The following is a 20,166-nucleotide window of genomic DNA, read 5'->3' on the forward strand; positions in this document are numbered from 1 at the left end:
GGACATAACAAACGCCGTACAAGCACAAGATAGTTTTTACCGAGCCAATTAATCTAACAAAATCATCATTAAGCACAGTGCTGCAGCCATGAAGAAAAAAAAAACTAATGCATTTTAATTCTCTCTGACCTAATTCACAAGTATTTTTAATAGTGTATTTTGCACTTCTTAACACCCCAGTTATTGCTCCAAAAGTGGCATTTCTCTTTCAACTAATCTGGATTTTGCTACATCCTTATAATTCTGTGCATTTGGTACCCAGACTTAAAAATGTAGGGGGGAATATTCGCTTTTAGTAACTTTTACAACTTCACAGTATAATGAACACCAACCCCCCCCCCCCAAAATAAAAAATAAAACAAAAAAACGCAGACAGGAAAGCAGACAGTTATTTTGCGTATGCTGGAAAGCAGCAGCAGTCGACTCACCAAGACTCGGTTCTCTGTCTTGTCTCCTTTGATCTCCAGTTTGACTCTTTTCCTCAGTGACAGCTTCACCTTCCTCCCCAATGCATCCCGCACGCTCTCTACACAAAGACAAAAGATTAAAAGTCAGCGTTGGCATATATTTGAAGATAATACTGACAGCAGCGTTTCATAGATAAAAACATTCATAGATACCCACCGGCTTATGTCTAAATTCCGTCATTACAAATTATGCATTATTCAGTTCTGGATAAAGTATTTTAACCAAAGTGATAAGAAAGAATTACAGTGCAAAAGTTAGGATTTGTTCATGGATTTGTTTTTATGTGATGCCTCCATACTGTCATAGTTTCATTTTAGGACTTGCACGTGGAACACAGATGCTCACGCGGTTGTGTTCCATTTCAGGGTTCATGTCAGTATTCGTCCACATGATGCGCATGATCTCAATTTTAAGCTTTGTGGGAAATTCTTTAAACTTTAGCGCACTAAAAACGATAAGGAAGCTGCTGCACTCAGCGTATGCTCTCTTCAGCCCGACTGTTCACGCCCAGGAGAAGCACCAAAATTGGCATGCTGGCCCAGAGAGCAGAAGTGGGTCAGATGCCTCTCCAAGCTCTTCACACTCCCACTCATCCATTCCGAGGGAGGATGTACTCAAGCACATCTGTGCTGGCATGTGTATCTTTGCCTACAGGCTTCTTTGGATCAAAAGGAAACAATTAGGGAATGCGCTAAAAACAGTTAGTGCGGCTCTATCCAACATGTGAACTTGAATATTTCAAGAAGCATGAGGGGAAGTAAGCATTTTTCATTCATTTCCATCGCCGATTAATTTAAACTGAAACAGCAGTGCAGCCTGTGGATTGAGTTGCAGCATGTGCACTTTGTGCAATTGGGAAAATGAACCTCAGGCTCAAATTGACTCATGTTTATAGAGTCACGGCAGATACAAATTGGTGGACTTGATGTTAATTGTACCAACGGCATCAAGGCAAGTGGATCACTACAAGTCAATTTATTTTGTATTGTGTTTGTTTTTGCATCAAAGGTTGGAGTTTTTATTGTCAAAATGAAAAACTGTAACAAAACAAGCCATCCTGTTTTAAACGAATATAAAACATATTTGTGATTACTTCTTCAATCGGAAATGAAAGAGCAGGAAAAATTCGACTGATTGGCTGTTGATATGCACAATCCTGCGTCTGATTTTAGTAAATGTGGTCTCAGCTGATCACATGATCAATGTGAAATTTATCATGATCCTATTTTTGATCATTTAACCGCACAGCTTTCCTGTGTGTCACTGAGAAGTGATGTCATTGGGCAGGGCCTGTTATTTATTCACCACACTGCTACACCCATAATTGGGTTGCTCTGATCCAAAGTATTAATAAAATAGGCCACTATGACCCACATGCAATCATGCTCTTCTTTTACTGGCTATGAAAATGTAATTAAAGAAAATAAATCAAAATGAGCCAAAGGGTGAAAAAAAAAGCACTACAAAGACAAATAACATTGACATTAGAATATCGACGAAATGTGTATATCTCAATTTTGAGTGGACGGTTGATGTAGAATACTCGGAGTGGTATTTTGCTAAGATGATGCTGAATCACTGGCACCAGTGCACAAACGTTCCTAACAATGGTCATCATCCACACAGCTCCTCACATGACTTGTGATCATGACAAATTCCTTAGTGTTCTCAATGCAAAGTTTAGATTGTTTCCCTATAGCACACCATAAATATACGATTCACGTCAGTGTGCAGATAACGCACAAGATGACCTAATATAGCTATTGAAGTCATCTCTGAAGTCCCTCCATACAATTTCCTGAACACCCATGCCCCTTTAAAAGGAGGAAGTGTTTGTCCATAGATGGGATGGAAAGTGCTTGTGCTTGCCCAAGATTGCACCAAGGTGTCAAATAGTAACTGCTTGGTCAAACAAAGAATGTTAAACACACAGCTGCACAACTTGGTGAAAAGTAAATGTCGGGCGTAAAAGTCAAAACAGGTCCGAGAAGCATAGCACATTCCCAGGACCAATCCTGTGACTTTTAAAACATAAACTGTGGACTATGGGCAGACACTCACGACAAACTGTCTACACGTCTTTGATGTTGTTTATTTGTCATTTAAATAAACAGAGCGCCCAAACACGGCTACGGTATTTACTCCCGGGCTTTTGCAGGCCAAATCAAGTAAGGTTGTGGGCCAGATCAGGCCCCAAGGGCCTTGCGTTTGACACCACTTCCTTAGCCAAGAATGTTCAGGCTGTCCACAAAGTACTTTTACAGTGTAAAACTGCCTATCAACGACAATTGAGATATCCTAATCAGACATGTTTACTCTGTACCAATAGTATTAAATTGCATTAAATTTCTATTTCAGGGACCATGTGGATTAAATGGGTTATATTAAGAAGAGAGCAACTCTATTAATGGCCACTTCTCCAAAAAAGGTGCAATGTGCATTGTGATTTACGCAGAATCTGCAAAACTACAGGATTACATTGAGGACAGCTGCTTTACAATATATAATTTCCACAGATTTGTCTAACATGTGATTCTGTAATCAATTTGTTAAATTACACAGAGTTTATGAACATCATGAACATCATAATTGTAGATATCAAGGTCCTAAGAAATGCTTTTGTCCTTTACTAACATCTGACTTTTATTGCTTATTACCCAACCTGCACCTTTAAAGTCTTGGAAAGGGATCTTGGTGTGCAATAATAATGATTGTAGATTGTACAGTCTGTGTTATCAGCAGTAAAAGCAGTTGTGTGTACTACTGAAGTCTCACGCAAAACAAATCATGCATGACTTCTAGGAAAAGTACTGCTCCACAACTGAGACAATCCCACTATTGTTTGCCACAGTCGGGCACAATGAGAAGCTGTGCAGCGTTGCAGAGGAACAACACACCACGTTCCCGATGACGATCGCGTCGCGTGGGTTTGACAAGAGGGTTGAACACATGGCCACAAATGAGCTTTACTCACCCATGAGCTCTTTGGACACCTCTGACATGTCCTCGTTCATTTTGTCCACTCTTAAGTATCCAAACTAGACGACGATGAGGTTTCTCCGTTGCTGTCGGAATGAAGGCAAAAGCGGGCGAAAGCCAAGTCTAAGGTGGTACCACACTGCTGCCTCGCCGGTGCTTCTCCTGCAGGGTTACATGCTCCTCTCCCCCTGCACTGTCCGGACAATATTTCGGCGTGGATCGGTGCTGGGCATCGTTTTGTGATTCAAGCGGTTTTAGGATGACGTGAGCCGGAGGGTGGCAAACAGAAAGTACACCGGAGGGATCAGATGTAGCGTATCTCCACGGGCATGACGGGACAACATCCTCTCGAGCTGTCTCCCTATCGTAAAGCTGTCTGTGGTTGTATCACGGCAGCCAATGGTGGAGACCGGGAGCCTAAGTCCCTCCCAGGCTGATGATGCGACAGTCTGGGATCCGATCGTGGCGTGGCAAGAGGGGGCGTGGTTGCGCTGGTGTCACTGGCTGCTCCTCGGGTCAGAAAGACCGAGTTAAGCTCCTCCAAACCTCAGGCGGCGTAAATTAAAGCCGTGCAATTCAACAATTAGTTTCTAATAATAAATGCATTACAGCCGAAATAACTCTAAAGTTTGGCAAAAGATGTCGTTTTCAATCTTAAAAGACAACAATGTAAACATGTCTCCTTTGCAAGCGTTTTTCTTCAGGACAAATAATAAAGTGGAGAAAGGAGAGAGTGACATCTTGTGGTTGTTAAGTGAATTGAATTGGAGGACCCCTATAATAGCTCATCATAACAGTGCAATTTTTACACAGTTACAATTGGACCAATTTGGTATGTTTATTGTGAAAAGTACACAATTAGGCAAATGAGAAGAAATGCGTTAAGGTACAGTTTGATTGCTGCCTTTCAATCCCTTCGAGTGTCTTGTACAGCTTCGTTGCCACAGAGTTTAGATGACAAGCTCTCAGCATGTGTGGTAACATCTTCAGCTCATTCTCTGGGACTATTTGGAGCCACCTCTTGATTAGATGCAACAAATGACGTCGTAACTGATGCCGAGTCAAGAAGTGCATGGTGTTTCTTTCCATCTTAGACTTAATATATCTGTTGGGAAATTGATATTTGTTAAATACTATAATGAACCAACCGTGAACACGTCAGAGTACTCAATAGATTTTGATATGGACTGACTTGTTGAAAAGTCTCCTCGTTTTCAATGAGTGCATTCTTTGCATACCAAAGAATCTTGACAAGAAGGTCCTGAGTAGCTCACCTGAAAAGGAAAGCCCAAGGATTAATGCAAGTATAATCTAGGATCAGTCATGACACTGCCGCTCAGGTTATGTTTTTTTATGAGCTGGGCGGCAGCCAAAGGCATGGATCGAAACTTGCTCTAAAGAGAATCCATTCATTCATTTGTGAGATAACAAGACTACACATTTACTACAATGTTTACTCACACAAAATTTGGATAAAGCCATTAAATTTTGTTGCAGTGTGAATCCAGGATTACCATTCATACTTACACCATGTTTATTTCTTGGTTTAGGATTACCTAAAAACTATGACAATTGTCACACACCTTCACAGCACAAAGGCCAAGGAAGAATCTCTTGAAATGTTGAATCCAGGATTGTTCCGATTATTACTCCACCAAGGTTATGTTTTTACAGTTTATTTGTTATCTGATTGAAGCACAAATGGAATTTAGACATATTTTGGGCAAATGTAGGTGGGAATTGTCTATAAATCTGAACAATTTGCTTCTGATCAAAATTAGATTTGCTTTGCCTTGGAAGAGGTCTGAGCTCTCTTGTTTTTTCCGGTTTCAACGTGGTTGGGGGTCATTGCTAACAGCAGTGCTTCAAGTAAAGTGTGTCAACATGCTGTGTGAAAAAGGTTGCCTTGAAAAATAACTGAAGCTGGAATAGTGCTGATAACTGTCCGAATGAACGTGTCCAATCAAACAAGACTCCGAAAATGTTATGGGCTGCAGTACAGGACAAAATACCTCCATTTGCAAGGTCCTCACATCGACCACAGAACATGTCATGGGCTGCAGAGCCATTGAGGAGCACGAGCTGCCCATTGATGCACTCCTTGTGCTTGGCACACGCCTCCAATGACGACGAAGAGGCGGAGAAGAAGCCATTGGAGCACTTTTGACACACTGTGTCATTTTCTAATGTACCTAAAAAACATCTTTACATTAGGGTAATAGAAATAGGGAATATCAGGTACACCCTCGCTCAACCAGTATGGGGCCTGAGCTGAGATTCAAACCCAGATCTAGGTTAGGAAGCAGACATGCATACCACTAGTTCATTTGGCCATAATAATTTCCCAGGAGGAAAGGTTTTGATAAGTTATTGTGTGACCTATATACATATTACCCCCTATCCATCCATTATCTGAACTGCAATCCTCATGAGGATACCTATTGAAAAAAAAAATCATAATTTTACACAGTTCTTGGTGATGAATTAATTTAGGCAGCAAAAAATATGAAGAGCTGTTTGGGAACTGACAGAGCTCCTCTTTTTGGTGAGCAATTTGTATCAATTTGTGATTGTTTTGTATGCTCTCGAATAAAGTTGAGGATAAGCGGTTTAGATAATGGATGGGTTGATCAAAAAAAAAAAAGTTGACTTCCAGAATAAAAAAAAATACTCAATACAAAAATGGGTGCAAAAAGATACAAATTGCTTTTAGCTGTTGTAACTAAAAAAACTAATTATATTTTTTTTAGACAATTATTCACAAGCTTCCCAAAACATTTAAAAGGATTCAAATACGCACCTCGAGTAAGAACGCCGTAACCGTGGGGGCACTTTGAGTGTTTATTGCAGTAATCTTCCGTCTTGTAGTAGCCCTCCTTGCAGCGACACACTCTATTGTTGCGAGGTCCACATTCGAGCTCCACCTCCTTGTCGCCGGTACAGAATTGGTTGCAGTAGAGACATTTGGGCAGGTAATTCCACAGCTCCGTGAAGTGCCCATCTCGACACTGTACGCACTGCGTTTGCTTGGCGGCCGTGCAGTGAGCGGACATGCGCGTGCCGGGCGGACACTTGTTGCACGCGAGTATCTCCCCGGTGGATGGATTTTTGTACTCGAACGTGGGAGGGGACTCTGTTGGCGATACGTTGCCGTGAACGCCACACAGTAGCAGCAGCAGCAGGGACGGCAGGCACAACTGAGGAAAAATAGAGTGTGAAGTTATCTGACGATTACAAGTGACTTTGAACGCAACGCTACCCTTCCACTTACCATGCTGATGTTCTCTGTGTTGAGGTTCTCATGTGCGCATTTGAATGCTTTGTCATGCACTTATATAGTGGCGAGCGAGGAACACATTCCATTTCTCTCTAAAGGTCAAACCACTTCTACTTCGAGTATAGGCTTGGTTGGGAAGTGTTTAACAAAAATGCGCAATTGAGCATAAAAAAAAAAACTTGATGTGTCCACACACAAAAAAAAGTTCTGAACTGATCCAGAGATTTTGCAGATCCCCAGTGACTTTGTCTAAAAACAACAAGAGTTGTTTTTGGTGAATATGCTTTTCAAGGAACAGAGAGAAGAAATTTAAACAAACATATGAACAGACACATTTATGATGTTTGATACATTTCTCAATTAACTCTTTAAAAATGTGGTCATAATATGTTTGATCAATGAACATCCATATAAGATACTCTCATACGTTTTTTGCTGTAAAAAAATTCATTGTTGTGAGGTTGGGATAAATCATGTGGTTCTTTTGCCTCATAGGAATACTTTATGTTGCAAATACTGGTTCCTTGCCCTTTAAAAGCCGAACAATATGTTTATTAATGTGGTTGGAGTTTGCATTGGGGTAGAACTGCACTGAACAATATTTTATAATACTTTAATTACACTACTGATAGTGGACTTGCACCAATTTGTGTACACAGTCTGCAAAGAAGCTTTGCACAGTCAGCCAAGTGAGATGTGAGTTTACAAAATCATGCAAATTTAAGAAGGAAATTTTGGTTTCCAACTTGCTTGTTTAGAGGAAATTCTAAATAATGAGTCACGCCATCTGTGATGATGATGATGACGGTAATAATGAATCAGCTATGTGTAGTGTGGCTTCCGTGCTGAAGAAGCAACATATAGCATTTTTTTCCGCTGAATATAAAGCAATCATTCATGACTGACATTGTTGTGCCCCATGCTCATAAATGCCTGTTTAAGAAATTTTAAGTCACAGGAGGAAAAAGTCCAAACTTTTATAAAGCAATGCATTTGTACAAATCATTTGGCATTAGTGTTATATACAACAAAGTTCATAATATTAAAAGTGAAAAAAATAAACACATCCCTTCAAAAATTTGCAGCATTTAGAATCCAGTATTTCTCATAAAGCAATTAAAAAAAGCCTTTACATAGAATGGAAAATTAAATTTCCATTTTCTTAAATAGTACACAATTGTACATTCATAAAGCTGACAATTACATAATAAAATTCCTATAAGCTTCACTTGCCAGCAGTCACAGACAAAAGCAAGAAACAAAGGACATACAGGTATAGCTCTTACCTGGATTTGATTATGAAATCAAATCCTTTCTCTCAAATTCAGAGAAAGCAAAAAGAAAACCACTCAAATTTGCTAGCCCACTTTTCATAAAATAGTACTATTTACATTTTAAATAGTTTGAATATTTCTTTTCACAGATTCAAATGACTCCAATGAAATATTTTCCCAAAAATTACGTTATATGTAATGAATGATCATATACAATTCGTCTATGTTCATTATATTAATAATATTATTAATAAACATGTAATCTAATAATATACGTATGTAGTCATATTTATGGATTGAGGGTTAGGTGCAGCAACAGGTGGATTTTGTTCTACAATGTAATAGCTATAAATTACAACACATGGTAAACCTGTATTGCGCAAGGAATTATAGGTCAAAATGAAAATATCTCAAAAAGCCTGATGTGCAAGAAAGAAAAAGTAAAGACATACGAACATCTCTGATGAAAATATGCTGTTGACCAGTGGAATTGTAATTGCCTAGGATTACTATGTGTGTAGCTCAGCTACTTAAGTAGCATCCTACACTTTTGATGCCATCATGAAACCAACTTTAGGAATGCACACAATAATAATAACGTAACAATATCAATAATACAGACCGACAGCAAAACTTTACAGAGGTAATGTTAATTTTACATTACAAATACAGCTTCTGTATTGGATCCATTGGATTTAGGTGTAATTATAACTAATCACTTTGTGTTTGCCTTGAAGTTTAGTGTTAATTGAAACTAAGGATGGGCATAAAAATCAAGTCAATCTAATTGTGTGGAATTCAGTGATTCAGCTTCATGCACCCAACAGTCAAGGCGCTGTTGATTTACGGCCAACTAGTTTGAGGTATGAGGAAGAACATGATGCAAGATATTGGAAACATTATTCTACACAATAATAAACTAAAAACAGGAGTTCAGAACAAAAAGAGTGACATTTTTCCCAATCATCCATTCATCATTTTTTTATAGCTTTTGTCCTCATTTGGGTTCGCAGCTGGACTGGAGTCTATAGCATCTGACTTTGGGCAAACAGCGGTATGCACCCTGGATTGATTGCCCGTCACTCACATTTAGACAAACAACTATTTACACTCACTTTCACGCTTATGGACAATTTAGTCTTCAGTTGACCTAACATGCAGTTGATATGCATTCATTCATGCATTCTCCATAGGCTGGATTCAGGATTTGAACCATGAAACCTCAGAAGTGCCAGGCAGATGTGATGACCATCTTCTCGACCATTCAAAAATGAAAAAATAGCTGACATAACACTAATTAGACTTTGATTTGCCCCATAGTCTCAAAGTAAATTTAGTCTAATGCCCATCCCTAAATGAAATCTTGCCCTCATTCATTGAACGGCTTAAGCGTTTTAAAACACAGCTCATCCTGCAGCATGCTAACAAACATCTTCTCATACGTCTTGCGTGTAGACGTAGATCCGATAATGCGGCTGATCTTCTTCAGGCCCTTCAGAAGATACCGAGGTAAGCCTTTGTTGCGGAGCACCCTCAGACTGTGAGAAAGACCTTTGACCAAATCCATGTCAAAGTTGGCGGTTTTCCAAAGGTGGAGGAGCTGCAGCATGTACTGCTTGGGGAGACAAGTAGCCACGAGTGCCAAGACGTCCTCCCGATGAACTTTTACCCCGGGCAAGCTGTTCGTGACCTCCAAGAGGTCGCCCAAAGTTACGTTTTTCAGGCTGTTGAGGCGAGAGACCTTCCGCTCGCAGCTATTCACACCTGGATGAAAGAGAAGAAACATGCAGGTTGTAAACACAGTCACAACGAAAACACAGATTTTGGTAGCAACACATAATTAATGCACTCTAAGCATTATACTTATAGAAATGACATCTTCATGGGTATTTGATTGAATTGATATGGATGCAGTTAACTTAGAAAAATGTTCTGTCAGCCATGCATGCCATCTAATTTCTGATAATAGAACAGCCACAAGAGGGCACTAGTATCGGTAACTGGTATTGGCAGCCTTCTTTAGTACGCGATACCTTGAAATAAGGCTGGCATCGGCCCGATACCGATACTTGGTATCGATACTTCTCCATTTCTAGCTTTCAGTACTAGTAATGGGTGACAACAATGGCAGCACTTCACAGACCTTAGCGTTTTCTATTTTGAAGCAATTGGCTTATTTTGAAATTAACACAACTTTTTTCAAAAACGAAACTATTCAAAGTAGAGAAAATATAATTTTATAAAAAATCACGTTTTCAAAAACTTCGTGTCTGCACCAACTTAAAACGGAATCAGTTTTACACCAAAACAAAATTTGCAACAATTAAAGCAATTTAAGCAACCATAAATTCAGTGTGACATGCAAAGCTTTTAAATTATGATCAAAGTTGATGACTCATTTTCTTCCAAAACGACTGTCATGCCATTGTTTTGAAAACACGGGTGTACTGTTTTGTAAAATATCCAGGATTGCGGTTGAGCAAGAGAGTCACCAACTGAGAAAAGATTGCAAAACAATTCAGAACGTCAAAGATGAGTAGGCTAATCTAGGTCAAGTATCAAAAAATGTATTTTTATTAATAAAAACAATTGGGGTAACGCTATTTAGTCGTAGTAGTAGTAATAGTTTTAATTATGATGACTATATCGTAATGACTGGTTTCATGTTCCACTCAGAACAAATGAACCTCAGGTGAAAATTCACAGTGCAGTTTTATTTAAGCCTGCAAAATTCTCCTGTAAAATCCTGGAGCGACTGACAAAACTAAAACACTTTTGTCATCTTAGAATACCTTTTATGATGCCATACAACTTGTCCTGGTCCTTGTTCTGCTGCCTCCACAGCTTCAGCAGCTGGAAGACTTGCTGCTGTGGTGAACAGGCCTTCTTCAGCCTCTCCACACTCTTGCCATCCACCCTGCGGCCCGGAAGACTCTCCAGTAGACGCTCCAGGGGCACGGAAGACAGCTGCAGGGAGGCAAGCGACTGGAAGACTGCCTCCTCACACAAGAGCACATCTGGAACAAGAGAGCAAATAATAAATTTAATATCCATGGATACATAATAAGGGAGCTATAAGTTTATTATTATTGTCATTCAACACGTGAACAAACCGCTTCTTATAAAATACACTTGTTTTCCTGGAATTAAGAGCTGATTTAGAATTAAAATGAGAGTATAATATACAACATACAAGATTAAGATGCTGAAATATTGCCTGTTTGTGGTATCATGCGCCATCACTTGATACAAATTTGCATGAAAACTCATTCTGTCATTCATTTTGGTTTCCATGAATTTTATCAACCAGTTTTGTTTTACGCAACTACGTATTTTTTTTCCTTGAAGCTTTGCCTAACTTTGCCTTCGATTTGACTGGACTTTCCAGAAATTATGCAAAATGGTACATTACAGAATATCCAGAGTTGCATTTTTCACTGCGCAATACTTTGAACTCTTTCAAGAATGTTTACTACATGATTCGTTTCCAGTGGGATTTACATTAATTTACATTAAATTGGGATCAAGATTTGACATGCACTGTGAATCTGGTCAGAAAAGAGGACTAAATAAAATTCCCTGTTGTGAGGAAGAGAAACTATCACATTCCAGACTAATTTTAGCTGCAACCCGTGTGCAATGACGTGTATGAGGCGACAACTGATCTGTAAAATGAGCTCAGGTCTCACCTGTATGGCACAAAGTGTGCCGATGAACACAATCAACGGCCATAATTTGGTCTTGACTTCCACAGATGCTGTCTGAAGTGGACGTTCCCCATCGCAGTGTCTTCAGGCCTGAATCCGTGCAGTTTCTGTGGGGTCGACATGGTTCTGTGGACGAGCGGCTACTGGAGAAATGACCAGCGGGGCATTGCTTGCACACAGTGTCACTCAATGGTGTACCTGCAAGGAATCAAAGACCAAGCAGTCATGTAAAGGAACAAAAAGGAATCCAAAGAAGAGCTTTACATGGAAGTCCTGTGACAATGTGCAATTACACATCATTGGGAAAGAAATCATTTTTGGATCAGTGAAGTGACATTGTGTAGTTTCCCATGGCACACTTGATGATGTCCCATGGCACATCATGTTGTTGTTGGGAATTACTATTATTTTAGAACACTAAATTAGTTGAGACGTGGTTTCCATGAAAATGACAAAGATGAAATTATTTTTTATTACATCCCAAATGATTTCAGATGCTGTTATTTCGGGTCAAATGAGTACATATTGTTGTTTTATGGAAAGGGGCAATGATGTGATTCTAAGAACGTCGACCACAACATGTGACTTTGTCATTATGAGAGTGAGTCACACCACTGTAGCAGCTACTTAGTTGGTTTATTTTTGTCATATGTTTGGGGCTTTTTATTTTGCCTGCAAACAAGATTAATTTGCTTTAAATTCAGTGGAGCCTCTTCAATCAAATGCCTCAGAAGATGAACTAATTGACCCAAAATTTGACACAAGTGTACCAGTGGTGACAAAGAGGAAAAACGGTACACACATCTCTGTCAAGTTTTTTTTTTTTTTTTAATTATTACAAATGTTTCATGTACAAATATGTTACATTGATTTTTGGACAAATCCATTTGGGCTGAATCACGACATTATAAAGTAGCATAAAATCCTTAATCCTTATCAAATTCTTACAAACTAGGGCTAATTTCAGTCTTGTCACAAATCTCCAGTCAATTATATGCTCTTATTGATATGTAGGTGGGTTGATTTTTTTTTGTAACATCATAGAACTAGTTATAATGTGTGATCCTGGTTTGGCCTGCTGTGTGTTTTATGTTGCTCACCTTTCTTCTAGGAATGGTCAAGGAGTTTATGTGAATTCTCAGACACATAGAAAATTTGAGGAAAAGTTTTAGGCCTAGGTGCAAAATGATTTGTCTGCTTAGTGTACAAGTCACATTGTGTCATGTTGTGTGTCACAATCACATCCTCATTTTGCGTCTGGAAACTAAACACGAAGTGCATTAGTCAGATTAAAACCCTTGTTTCGCTTCGTTTTGCACAGAGTTATACTTTTGACAACACGCTTGGCTCTTCGTGACCAGCACAAGTCAGGCGTAAAGTACGGTCAGGTCAAACTTCCAATCTTCTTGTCAGTCAACAGCAAAAGGGCACATTAGGTGGCCTAGTGGGATGAAGCTGAGTCACATCAAAGCGGCAAAGCGTTGGTTTTTGCTCATCTTGTGGTCTTAAGGCTTCGACCACATTTGTGCCCATTACATTAGGAGCCAAGCAGCTTAAGGAAGGGGAAGCCCCAGTGATGCTGTGCCACATCGAGAAAAGTTGTCTCCTATTTGACTATGGCCTTTTGCGAATTACAGGGTAATAAGAATAGAAGGTAAGTGTCAGCGAGGCATACTGTATTTAATGCAAAATGGGTTCCAAAGATGAGACAGATTTGTTTATGCAAAATAACAGTTGCTGCAAACCACGATGACTCGATGAAAGACTGAGAGTGCAAGAGTTCGGAGACTTCATTAAGAAACATATGAAATAGGGAAATTTACTCAAATTTACCTTATCAAAGTCAGATGAGTACACCCTAGTAATGTTTGAAAATAATAGGAACATGAATAACGAATTCTGATATACAAATAACATGTCAAATGCAAAAAGTCAAATTGACCTGGATGCGGAGTTTCAAACGTGTCTGACACCCAAGCATGAATGCTTTGAGGAAGTTTTCAAGTGGTTGTGAGGAAGTTCAACCATTTGACGCGCTATTTGGGACTTCTTCTTTTTAATTATCATCACCTTACATGCAAAGAACAAACTAAACTATTCGTTCAGAATTTGTAAGTGTAACACAGTGACCGTACTAAAGTAAAGTAAAAGATGCCATTATTGCAAAACAAACAAATACATCACCAGTAAAATAAACAATAAAACAAAAAAATAAAAATTCTCCCAAAAACAATATGTTTGTTCAACATTGCATCATAAAAGAGCGCAAGTCACTTTAAACATTTTAGATGAATCAATAATTTGTAAAAATAACATACACGAGTCTTACGTCTTAGTAGTGACAAAATGAATCAAGGTCACTTAATCGTTCAGGTTGTGAAATTGAAATGCAATCTCGCTTACCTAAATCTGTCACCCCATAGCCGGGTGGGCAGGAGCTGTGTGTGATGCAGAACTCGACCACGAGGTGGAAACCTGCAGCGCACTCGCACACTCGGTCATGGGTGCTGTTGCATTCTTGTTTCACCAGCTGTCTCTCTTTGCATACCTAAACATGGAGCACACAACCCAGCATTGTCACAGGCCTTTAAGTGGAGAATGTAGAAATGATTCTTTCGAGTCGCGGCGCAGGTCATGAAGGTGCTGCATTACAAACCGCAGCCTTGAACAAAAACTTTGATGAAAGACATGCAATAAAACCATCCTCTGGATTTCTAAAAGCAACACAATATAGCATCGTCATGCACATAAGGAAAAGATCTGAGAGAACCACAAATGTTTCAAGTAAAAAAGTAAGCTGAATAAAAATACAAACGCAACGTCCAAGGAATTTCGGACAAGTTCACATAAGTGAAGTAACAGACTTGTGTCCACAGCGTGTGTGTATGTGTGTGTGCAGGAATTTTAAACAGAAAAACAGGTCTTTCTGAAAATTACAATGTATAGTTTTTTTGGGCTCCAATGTACCAACAAAAGTGCTCACACACTGTTCTTGGGCAGAAGTGCAGATAATTGTGCTTAAAATGACTCCTGTCAAGTCAAAAATGATCTTGACATTAATGTTTTTGATGTTTCCCCATTTGTCCGAAAACACTATTCTGAGTAATCATGCATTTGTGGAATATGAATCAAGCAGCAAAATCCACCCGTTTTTATCCACCTGTGGGAGGTGGCCATTATGCCAATTGCTCTTGACTGAAAAGGACATCACAGTGCCTAAAATCTAAGCTTGTGAACATGACATGACCAAATAAAAAATAAAAAAAGGGGAGCCATGGTTTGTCAATGCTTAAGCACTGAGCAACTGTGAGCAACTGTGTGTCATTTTCAGTCTACAGCGAGTTGCAAAATGGCCACCCCCTGAGATGAATAAAATACATTTTATGACTTGACTTTCTCTTGAAGTATACATTTGTAATTGCAAATGGAGCGTCACCAAGTATTTGTACTTTGTTACTCCCAGCACTGTACTCACCAAAGTGCAGTATTGGCACGAGTCCCCCCAGTGCCAGCTGTCTGCAAAATGCCTCTCTGGACAGGGTTGGCACTCTGTGGCCCTCTCAGCAGTGCAGTGTTTTTTCACGGCCGTGCCAGGGGGACACTGGTCACACAAGAGGAGGTCGGAGGTCACCGGGTCTCGGTACTGGTACTTGGATAGCTCATCCTGCTGCTGGAAGGCCCAGGTGAGGGAAGCTGTGAAGAGCTGAAGCAAGGATAGAAATGATCAACATGTGTGATGGAGAAAACCATCTCGAGCACATCTCGTCTTATTTTGGCTCCAACATGAAATATTTCTGAATAGTGGAGCTGTGGCCTGCCCAAGGCTTCCAGTAAGAGTGAGTTGAAGGAAAGGTCAGAGCTGTAAAGTTGTAGCTCCTGGTGGACTCGCTGGCCTTCGGCCAAATGCTGTGCTTTAAAGAGCCTGAGAAGAAACTCACCATTGAGATGAATCGCTCCGTATGAGTTACTTCATTACTGGCGCCGCTCAAACAACAATTAGTCACATTGTATTGATGCCAAACAAGCTGTAATTGTTGTCGTATGATTTCATTGTGCCTGTTAATCTTCATTATTTTTCACTGCTCCTTTGGCATATTTTCGTCATACGCTAAAAACTTTCTGGACAATAAATTTAGTGAAGGCAGATGTTTCACTCCAGCTAAAAGTTTAAAGGGGACATTTTGACTTGATAGCTTGTTTACAATTATTGCTGGAGAAAATGTACATTATAACCATCTCCAAAGTGAGTTTCTTAATAGTGATAAGTTCCACATATACCAAATTTGTCAACATGTAGTTACTAAGTTACTTGGCGTGTATTTGCTCACTTAGATAAACTGACCGCTTACTAAAAAATATGATTTCCTGCATATGTGCATCAAAGACTGGCTATCACTATGATTCTTATTTTACTTTGGTTTATAAGGCAACCAGAGCATTGTAGAATGTTAAATAAAATGAAAATTCAACATTTTATATGGTACTTAGTTTTGTGGCAGTGCAACTGAGAGAAAATGCAAATGCTCTGAACTACACTGCCGGTGATTAAACTTGAAAGCTGCGGCTTATAACAACTGTCTTTCGCAAAACGATTATAATCAAATATCCGATAAAAATGCATTGCTGCACGCAAACTATATACATTACCCAAGACCAGATGTCGCTTGTCTCTTTCACCCTGTCAGTCATTTTTTTTTTTTTTTGCCAAAGTCTTGTGTGTCAACCGGGCAATTTGCCGGCTTCCTGCTAGTATCAGAGGCGAAACAGAGCCTGCGTGTTGCCAGCAAGCAGATTGTGAGGTTTAACACCCAAGACTCACTGTCAACGCTTCTCCAAAACGAGACAAAAGCCAAATTCTTAAAATCAATCGATCTTGCATGCCGTTCATTCCATACATTGTGTTATCTTTTGTTGAACACCAGACTAAGACAATAGACAATCGCTTAGATGGAATGAAATTAATGTTTCCAAAGATGTCAAGTGCATGCTCTACTGTTAATGCCTCTGAATACGTGGCTGCATCATTTGAAGGCTGCATTTGAAGGCTGATGACATTGTAAATGCTTCCGAACTAGAAATGCAGGCCACAAATGTGGCTTTCTTTTCCTACACCCCACTGCATTCCTGGGAAATATTTCACTGTGGCCGTTGGCCTACTCAGGTGACGAATTTCACTGACAAAACGGAATTATTCCATTTGATATTACATGTGCCAGAAATGCACCTGCACACCAGTTAAGTAAGAATAAGGGCGGAAACATATGAAACCACCATGAAGTCACCATATCACAATCATCCTAATTTTCACACGTACAAGCAATTTAGAGCAGGGAGTGCTCAACCGTTTTGTGTCCAAGGAAAATTTTTCCAGGGACTCTTCATAATCCTAACGCCAACTGGCTATGACATAGACATCAAAGCATCTCAGGTACTTCCTTTTTCCCTTTCACGAGAAGTCGGGCTGTACTTCAAAGAGTTATACCACAAGAACCACTGATTTGGAAATGGCATAAAATATTTTGGGGACTGTGTGAAAAAAAAACTCCAAACAGAAAATCTAGAGTCGAGATCCCAACCCATCTGAAGTCACTAACCACTGATTGACTTTATCACTAGAGGAATATTCTGCCATACATAAATCGTATTTATTATCTAATTGGCTGTGAATTTTCCTGAACAGTTCACAGTAGACTTGGAAAAGAAGTCAGCGTGTTTGACACGCAGCCACGCAGACCGTGAAGGACACATGCAGACCAGATGTCAGCCGACAGCCCGCTTCCTTTCTGCTACAGTATTGGCTCTGCGGACTTTCCCGTTGGCTGAGATGCGTCCTCGTTGTTAAATGGGCCATCGTCGCATGTGACTGCATACTTTGTAACATATTTGTTTCTTCTTATTTAAATTCAAATACAGCAGGCAGCTCCCCTTACATGTTGTGCATGTGCAAGATAATATGTTGCATGTGTGGGCAATGCACATGTGTGTTTATATGTTATGGCTGTGGTACTTTCTGTGGTCGCCTCTCCTGGCTGATGTTTGTTGAAGTAACTGTTGGAGGTTACTGCTGGGCTTTCCCCATTCACCACCACAATACAAAACACTCGGTCCTACTATTTTATCACCATGCACCGCTGACCTCTCCCTCTGCTGCGTGTTTGTATTTCTTCTTAAGCCGGTTACCTCAAAGAACACACCACCTCAAGGATATAAATCTGTGTCAAACCGGATGGAGTATTCTTTCTGCATCTGAGGTCAAATGTGTGTTTTGTGGTACTTTTGGTATAGAAAGAACAATAGGTAGAAAAAGTGTTTTTTATTTGGTTTTGATTAGATTTGGGTTTCTTTCATCTTATGTCTTGTTTTCTTGTGGTATGTGTCCTGTTTTGAATGTTAGTTTTTTTTGTTTTTCACATTCCGTCATGATTTGGGTTTGCAAGTACAGTGAAGTAGGAGAAACAACGCAGTATTGCAGGATGCTCTCAAAGCAAAAAATAGGTTTGCATTTTCAAAAAACAAATAGACCCTCACATCAAAACTACAAAATTAACAGAAGTCAAATATATGCAAATCAGCAAACCAAAATTGGGAACAAGATCAAACAGAAACAGAAGCAACAAAAAAAATCAACCTACCACGACTGAAACAAACCAAGGAACTAAATACAACTGTTGAGACAATGAGGAACACCTAATTGACCACAAAGGCAGTAGGCCGATAAGAACAGGTGGACACAAAAACCTACTGAACCGGGTTTTAAAAAAGGGAGGAAGGGAGAACATGACAAAACAAAAACACAATTATTTAAATGAGTATAGCATCAAAGGTACAGAAATGATAGTTTCATCTGTGTTGATCATTCAAATATCATGTCAAAAAACCCAAATGAAAGGATAAGATGCCAAAAAAGTACATTATATTGCACTTTTAATAAATTTGCATGCAGTGTATTTTCTGTGCAGCATATAAATCATAACAAAAAATGCATATGAATGTGTGCAGTATGCGTTCTTAATTAAATGCACATTTGGTTTTTCATCTTCATAAGAAGGCGAAAAAAACCCACTCAATCCTCTTTTCTGTAGCGTTGAAGGTCAGCGAAAAGATAATAAAAACAGATTAAAGGCTCCATATTGGAAACCGAAGCTCCAAAAACTGAGTGAGCTCAGTGTTTTCCTGACAAAACCCATCAACCTCTCACCCAGATTGACTTGGTGGCCCATACCATGACTGCATGTTTTGTTTGTACTAGCATGGGTGGCCCTCACCAGGAATCAAATTCATAATAATCGAGGTCATAAATTAAGAAGGCTATTAAGGCACGAGACCTCAACCAGTCAATCTAAAGAGTATAGAGAAGCCCTGACGGAGTGTGACCCCAGTTTACCTAATCTGGTTACAGTTACAGCCGTCACATCAATAAGTCACACTGAGTTCACTGGCATGTGCTCACGAGCACATGTGGAAATGGTCACGGTCGCACTGATTTTGTCAAGTTTCACACAGCGCTCTTTGGACTGAGTCCAGTCACAGTGACAGAACAGGCATGATGCACGGAACAGAGATGGAAGACAGCGCATGCATTCCGAGAAATGTTAAGATGAAATAGCAATGATAGGATTTGAGTAATCCATTTTGAGACATGTCGAAAAAAAATGAATCGTTTAATTGAATCCTTCACTGGTTTAGTTATAAGGATATGATGAAAGCCATGTGGACTGGTAACTTAAAGGTTTGGTGAGCAAACTTGCAGAACTGTATGCGACCACTTGAGAGCAGCAGAGAAGGGGCATGATAGGGAGAACAGCATTGAGACCCCTGGCCATTATGTCTGCATAAATTTGCTTTTAGGAAGGAATTATTTTGCATGAGGGTATTACAGCTTCAACACCTTGGCAAACACTATGGCAGTAATGAAAATCATTCCTAATAGACGTCTGTTAATATTATATTCATGTAATCTCAGAAGGCATGCAGTGGATTGTGGTTAGTAAATCTGCCTCACATCGTGAGGCTTGGGGTTTTAAATGTTGGTGGGAAGTTAGCATGTTTGTCCTTAGATGTCTTTTTTTTTTTTTTTTACTTAGGGCTGACTGATTTAAATGTGTAGGATTTCTATCACTCAACATTGCAATTGTGATTTAATATGCTTTTTTATTTCAAATGCATCTGACGAGTATTATACAGTATAATTTCCTGTTAATTTATTTTACATTTTTTAGTATCTAGCTGGAGATTTTAGTTGCCAAAGGTGTTTGATAAGTCCAACCAAACTCATCCAAGCATAACTTCATGGGTTGACTGCATAGGCGCAATCACAGAACCAAAAATCACTTGCCCCAAACTGTATGAAGCAATATTCATTTATTATGTCTGGTGTTATGTTTTAATGCTTCCTGGATGAACCCACCATGAGTGCTCCTGTTTTGAAGAATGGTTGTCTTCCATTATGCCCTGTGGCATG

General features: G+C 39.5%; 3 protein-coding genes across 5 annotated transcripts in view; all 3 read right to left on the reverse strand.

Annotated features, from left to right (window-relative positions):
• Positions 1-3,877, reverse strand: part of LOC148392124 (F-actin-uncapping protein LRRC16A-like) — a 32,794-nt gene extending 28,917 nt beyond the window's left edge. Inside the window, exons 1-2 of one of the 2 annotated variants that reach the window (XM_088386576.1) lie at positions 3,443-3,877; positions 429-526 (exon numbers count right to left, since the gene is read on the reverse strand). In XM_088386576.1, the coding sequence (XP_088242702.1) occupies positions 429-526; positions 3,443-3,482 (138 nt within the window). In that variant the 5' untranslated portion in view covers positions 3,483-3,877. The remainder of the gene's footprint in view (positions 1-428; positions 527-3,442) is intronic. The other variant, XM_088386577.1, reaches the window with a different exon arrangement.
• Positions 3,878-4,260: 383 nt separating this feature from the next.
• On the reverse strand, positions 4,261-6,828 carry LOC148392125 (tumor necrosis factor receptor superfamily member 11A-like). Its single transcript, XM_088386580.1, has 5 exons — positions 6,719-6,828; positions 6,248-6,644; positions 5,460-5,639; positions 4,640-4,721; positions 4,261-4,552 (listed from the first exon to the last, which is right to left on the reverse strand). The coding sequence occupies exons 1-5, from the start codon at positions 6,719-6,721 to the stop codon at positions 4,306-4,308; spliced, it is 909 nt and encodes a 302-aa protein (XP_088242706.1). The 5' UTR covers positions 6,722-6,828; the 3' UTR covers positions 4,261-4,305.
• Positions 6,829-7,685: 857 nt separating this feature from the next.
• The window catches only part of LOC148392126 (tumor necrosis factor receptor superfamily member 11B-like), a 42,810-nt gene continuing 30,329 nt past the window's right edge, over positions 7,686-20,166 (reverse strand). For both annotated transcript variants that reach the window (XM_088386578.1, XM_088386579.1), the window contains exons 2-6: positions 15,181-15,408; positions 14,109-14,253; positions 11,688-11,903; positions 10,791-11,015; positions 7,686-9,762 (exon numbers count right to left, since the gene is read on the reverse strand). In XM_088386578.1, the coding sequence (XP_088242704.1) occupies positions 9,368-9,762; positions 10,791-11,015; positions 11,688-11,903; positions 14,109-14,253; positions 15,181-15,408 (1,209 nt within the window). In that variant the 3' untranslated portion in view covers positions 7,686-9,367. The remainder of the gene's footprint in view (positions 9,763-10,790; positions 11,016-11,687; positions 11,904-14,108; positions 14,254-15,180; positions 15,409-20,166) is intronic.

Source organism: Syngnathus floridae, chromosome 10, assembly GCF_059516105.1.
Source record: "Syngnathus floridae isolate MCC-2025c chromosome 10, RoL_Sflo_1.0, whole genome shotgun sequence".
Lineage (NCBI taxonomy): Eukaryota > Metazoa > Chordata > Actinopteri > Syngnathiformes > Syngnathidae > Syngnathus > Syngnathus floridae.

What these genes read in the sequence shown, in the direction of transcription:
- LOC148392125 (XM_088386580.1), bottom strand. An exon ending in TGAGGACCTTGCAAATGGAG is followed by an intron (nt 4,722 to 5,459) that starts GTATTTTGTCCT and finishes TTTCCTTTTCAG; the next exon opens with GTGAGCTACTCAGGACCTTC. An exon ending in ACGAGGAGACTTTTCAACAA is followed by an intron (nt 4,553 to 4,639) that starts GTCAGTCCATAT and finishes ATTTCCCAACAG; the next exon opens with ATATATTAAGTCTAAGATGG.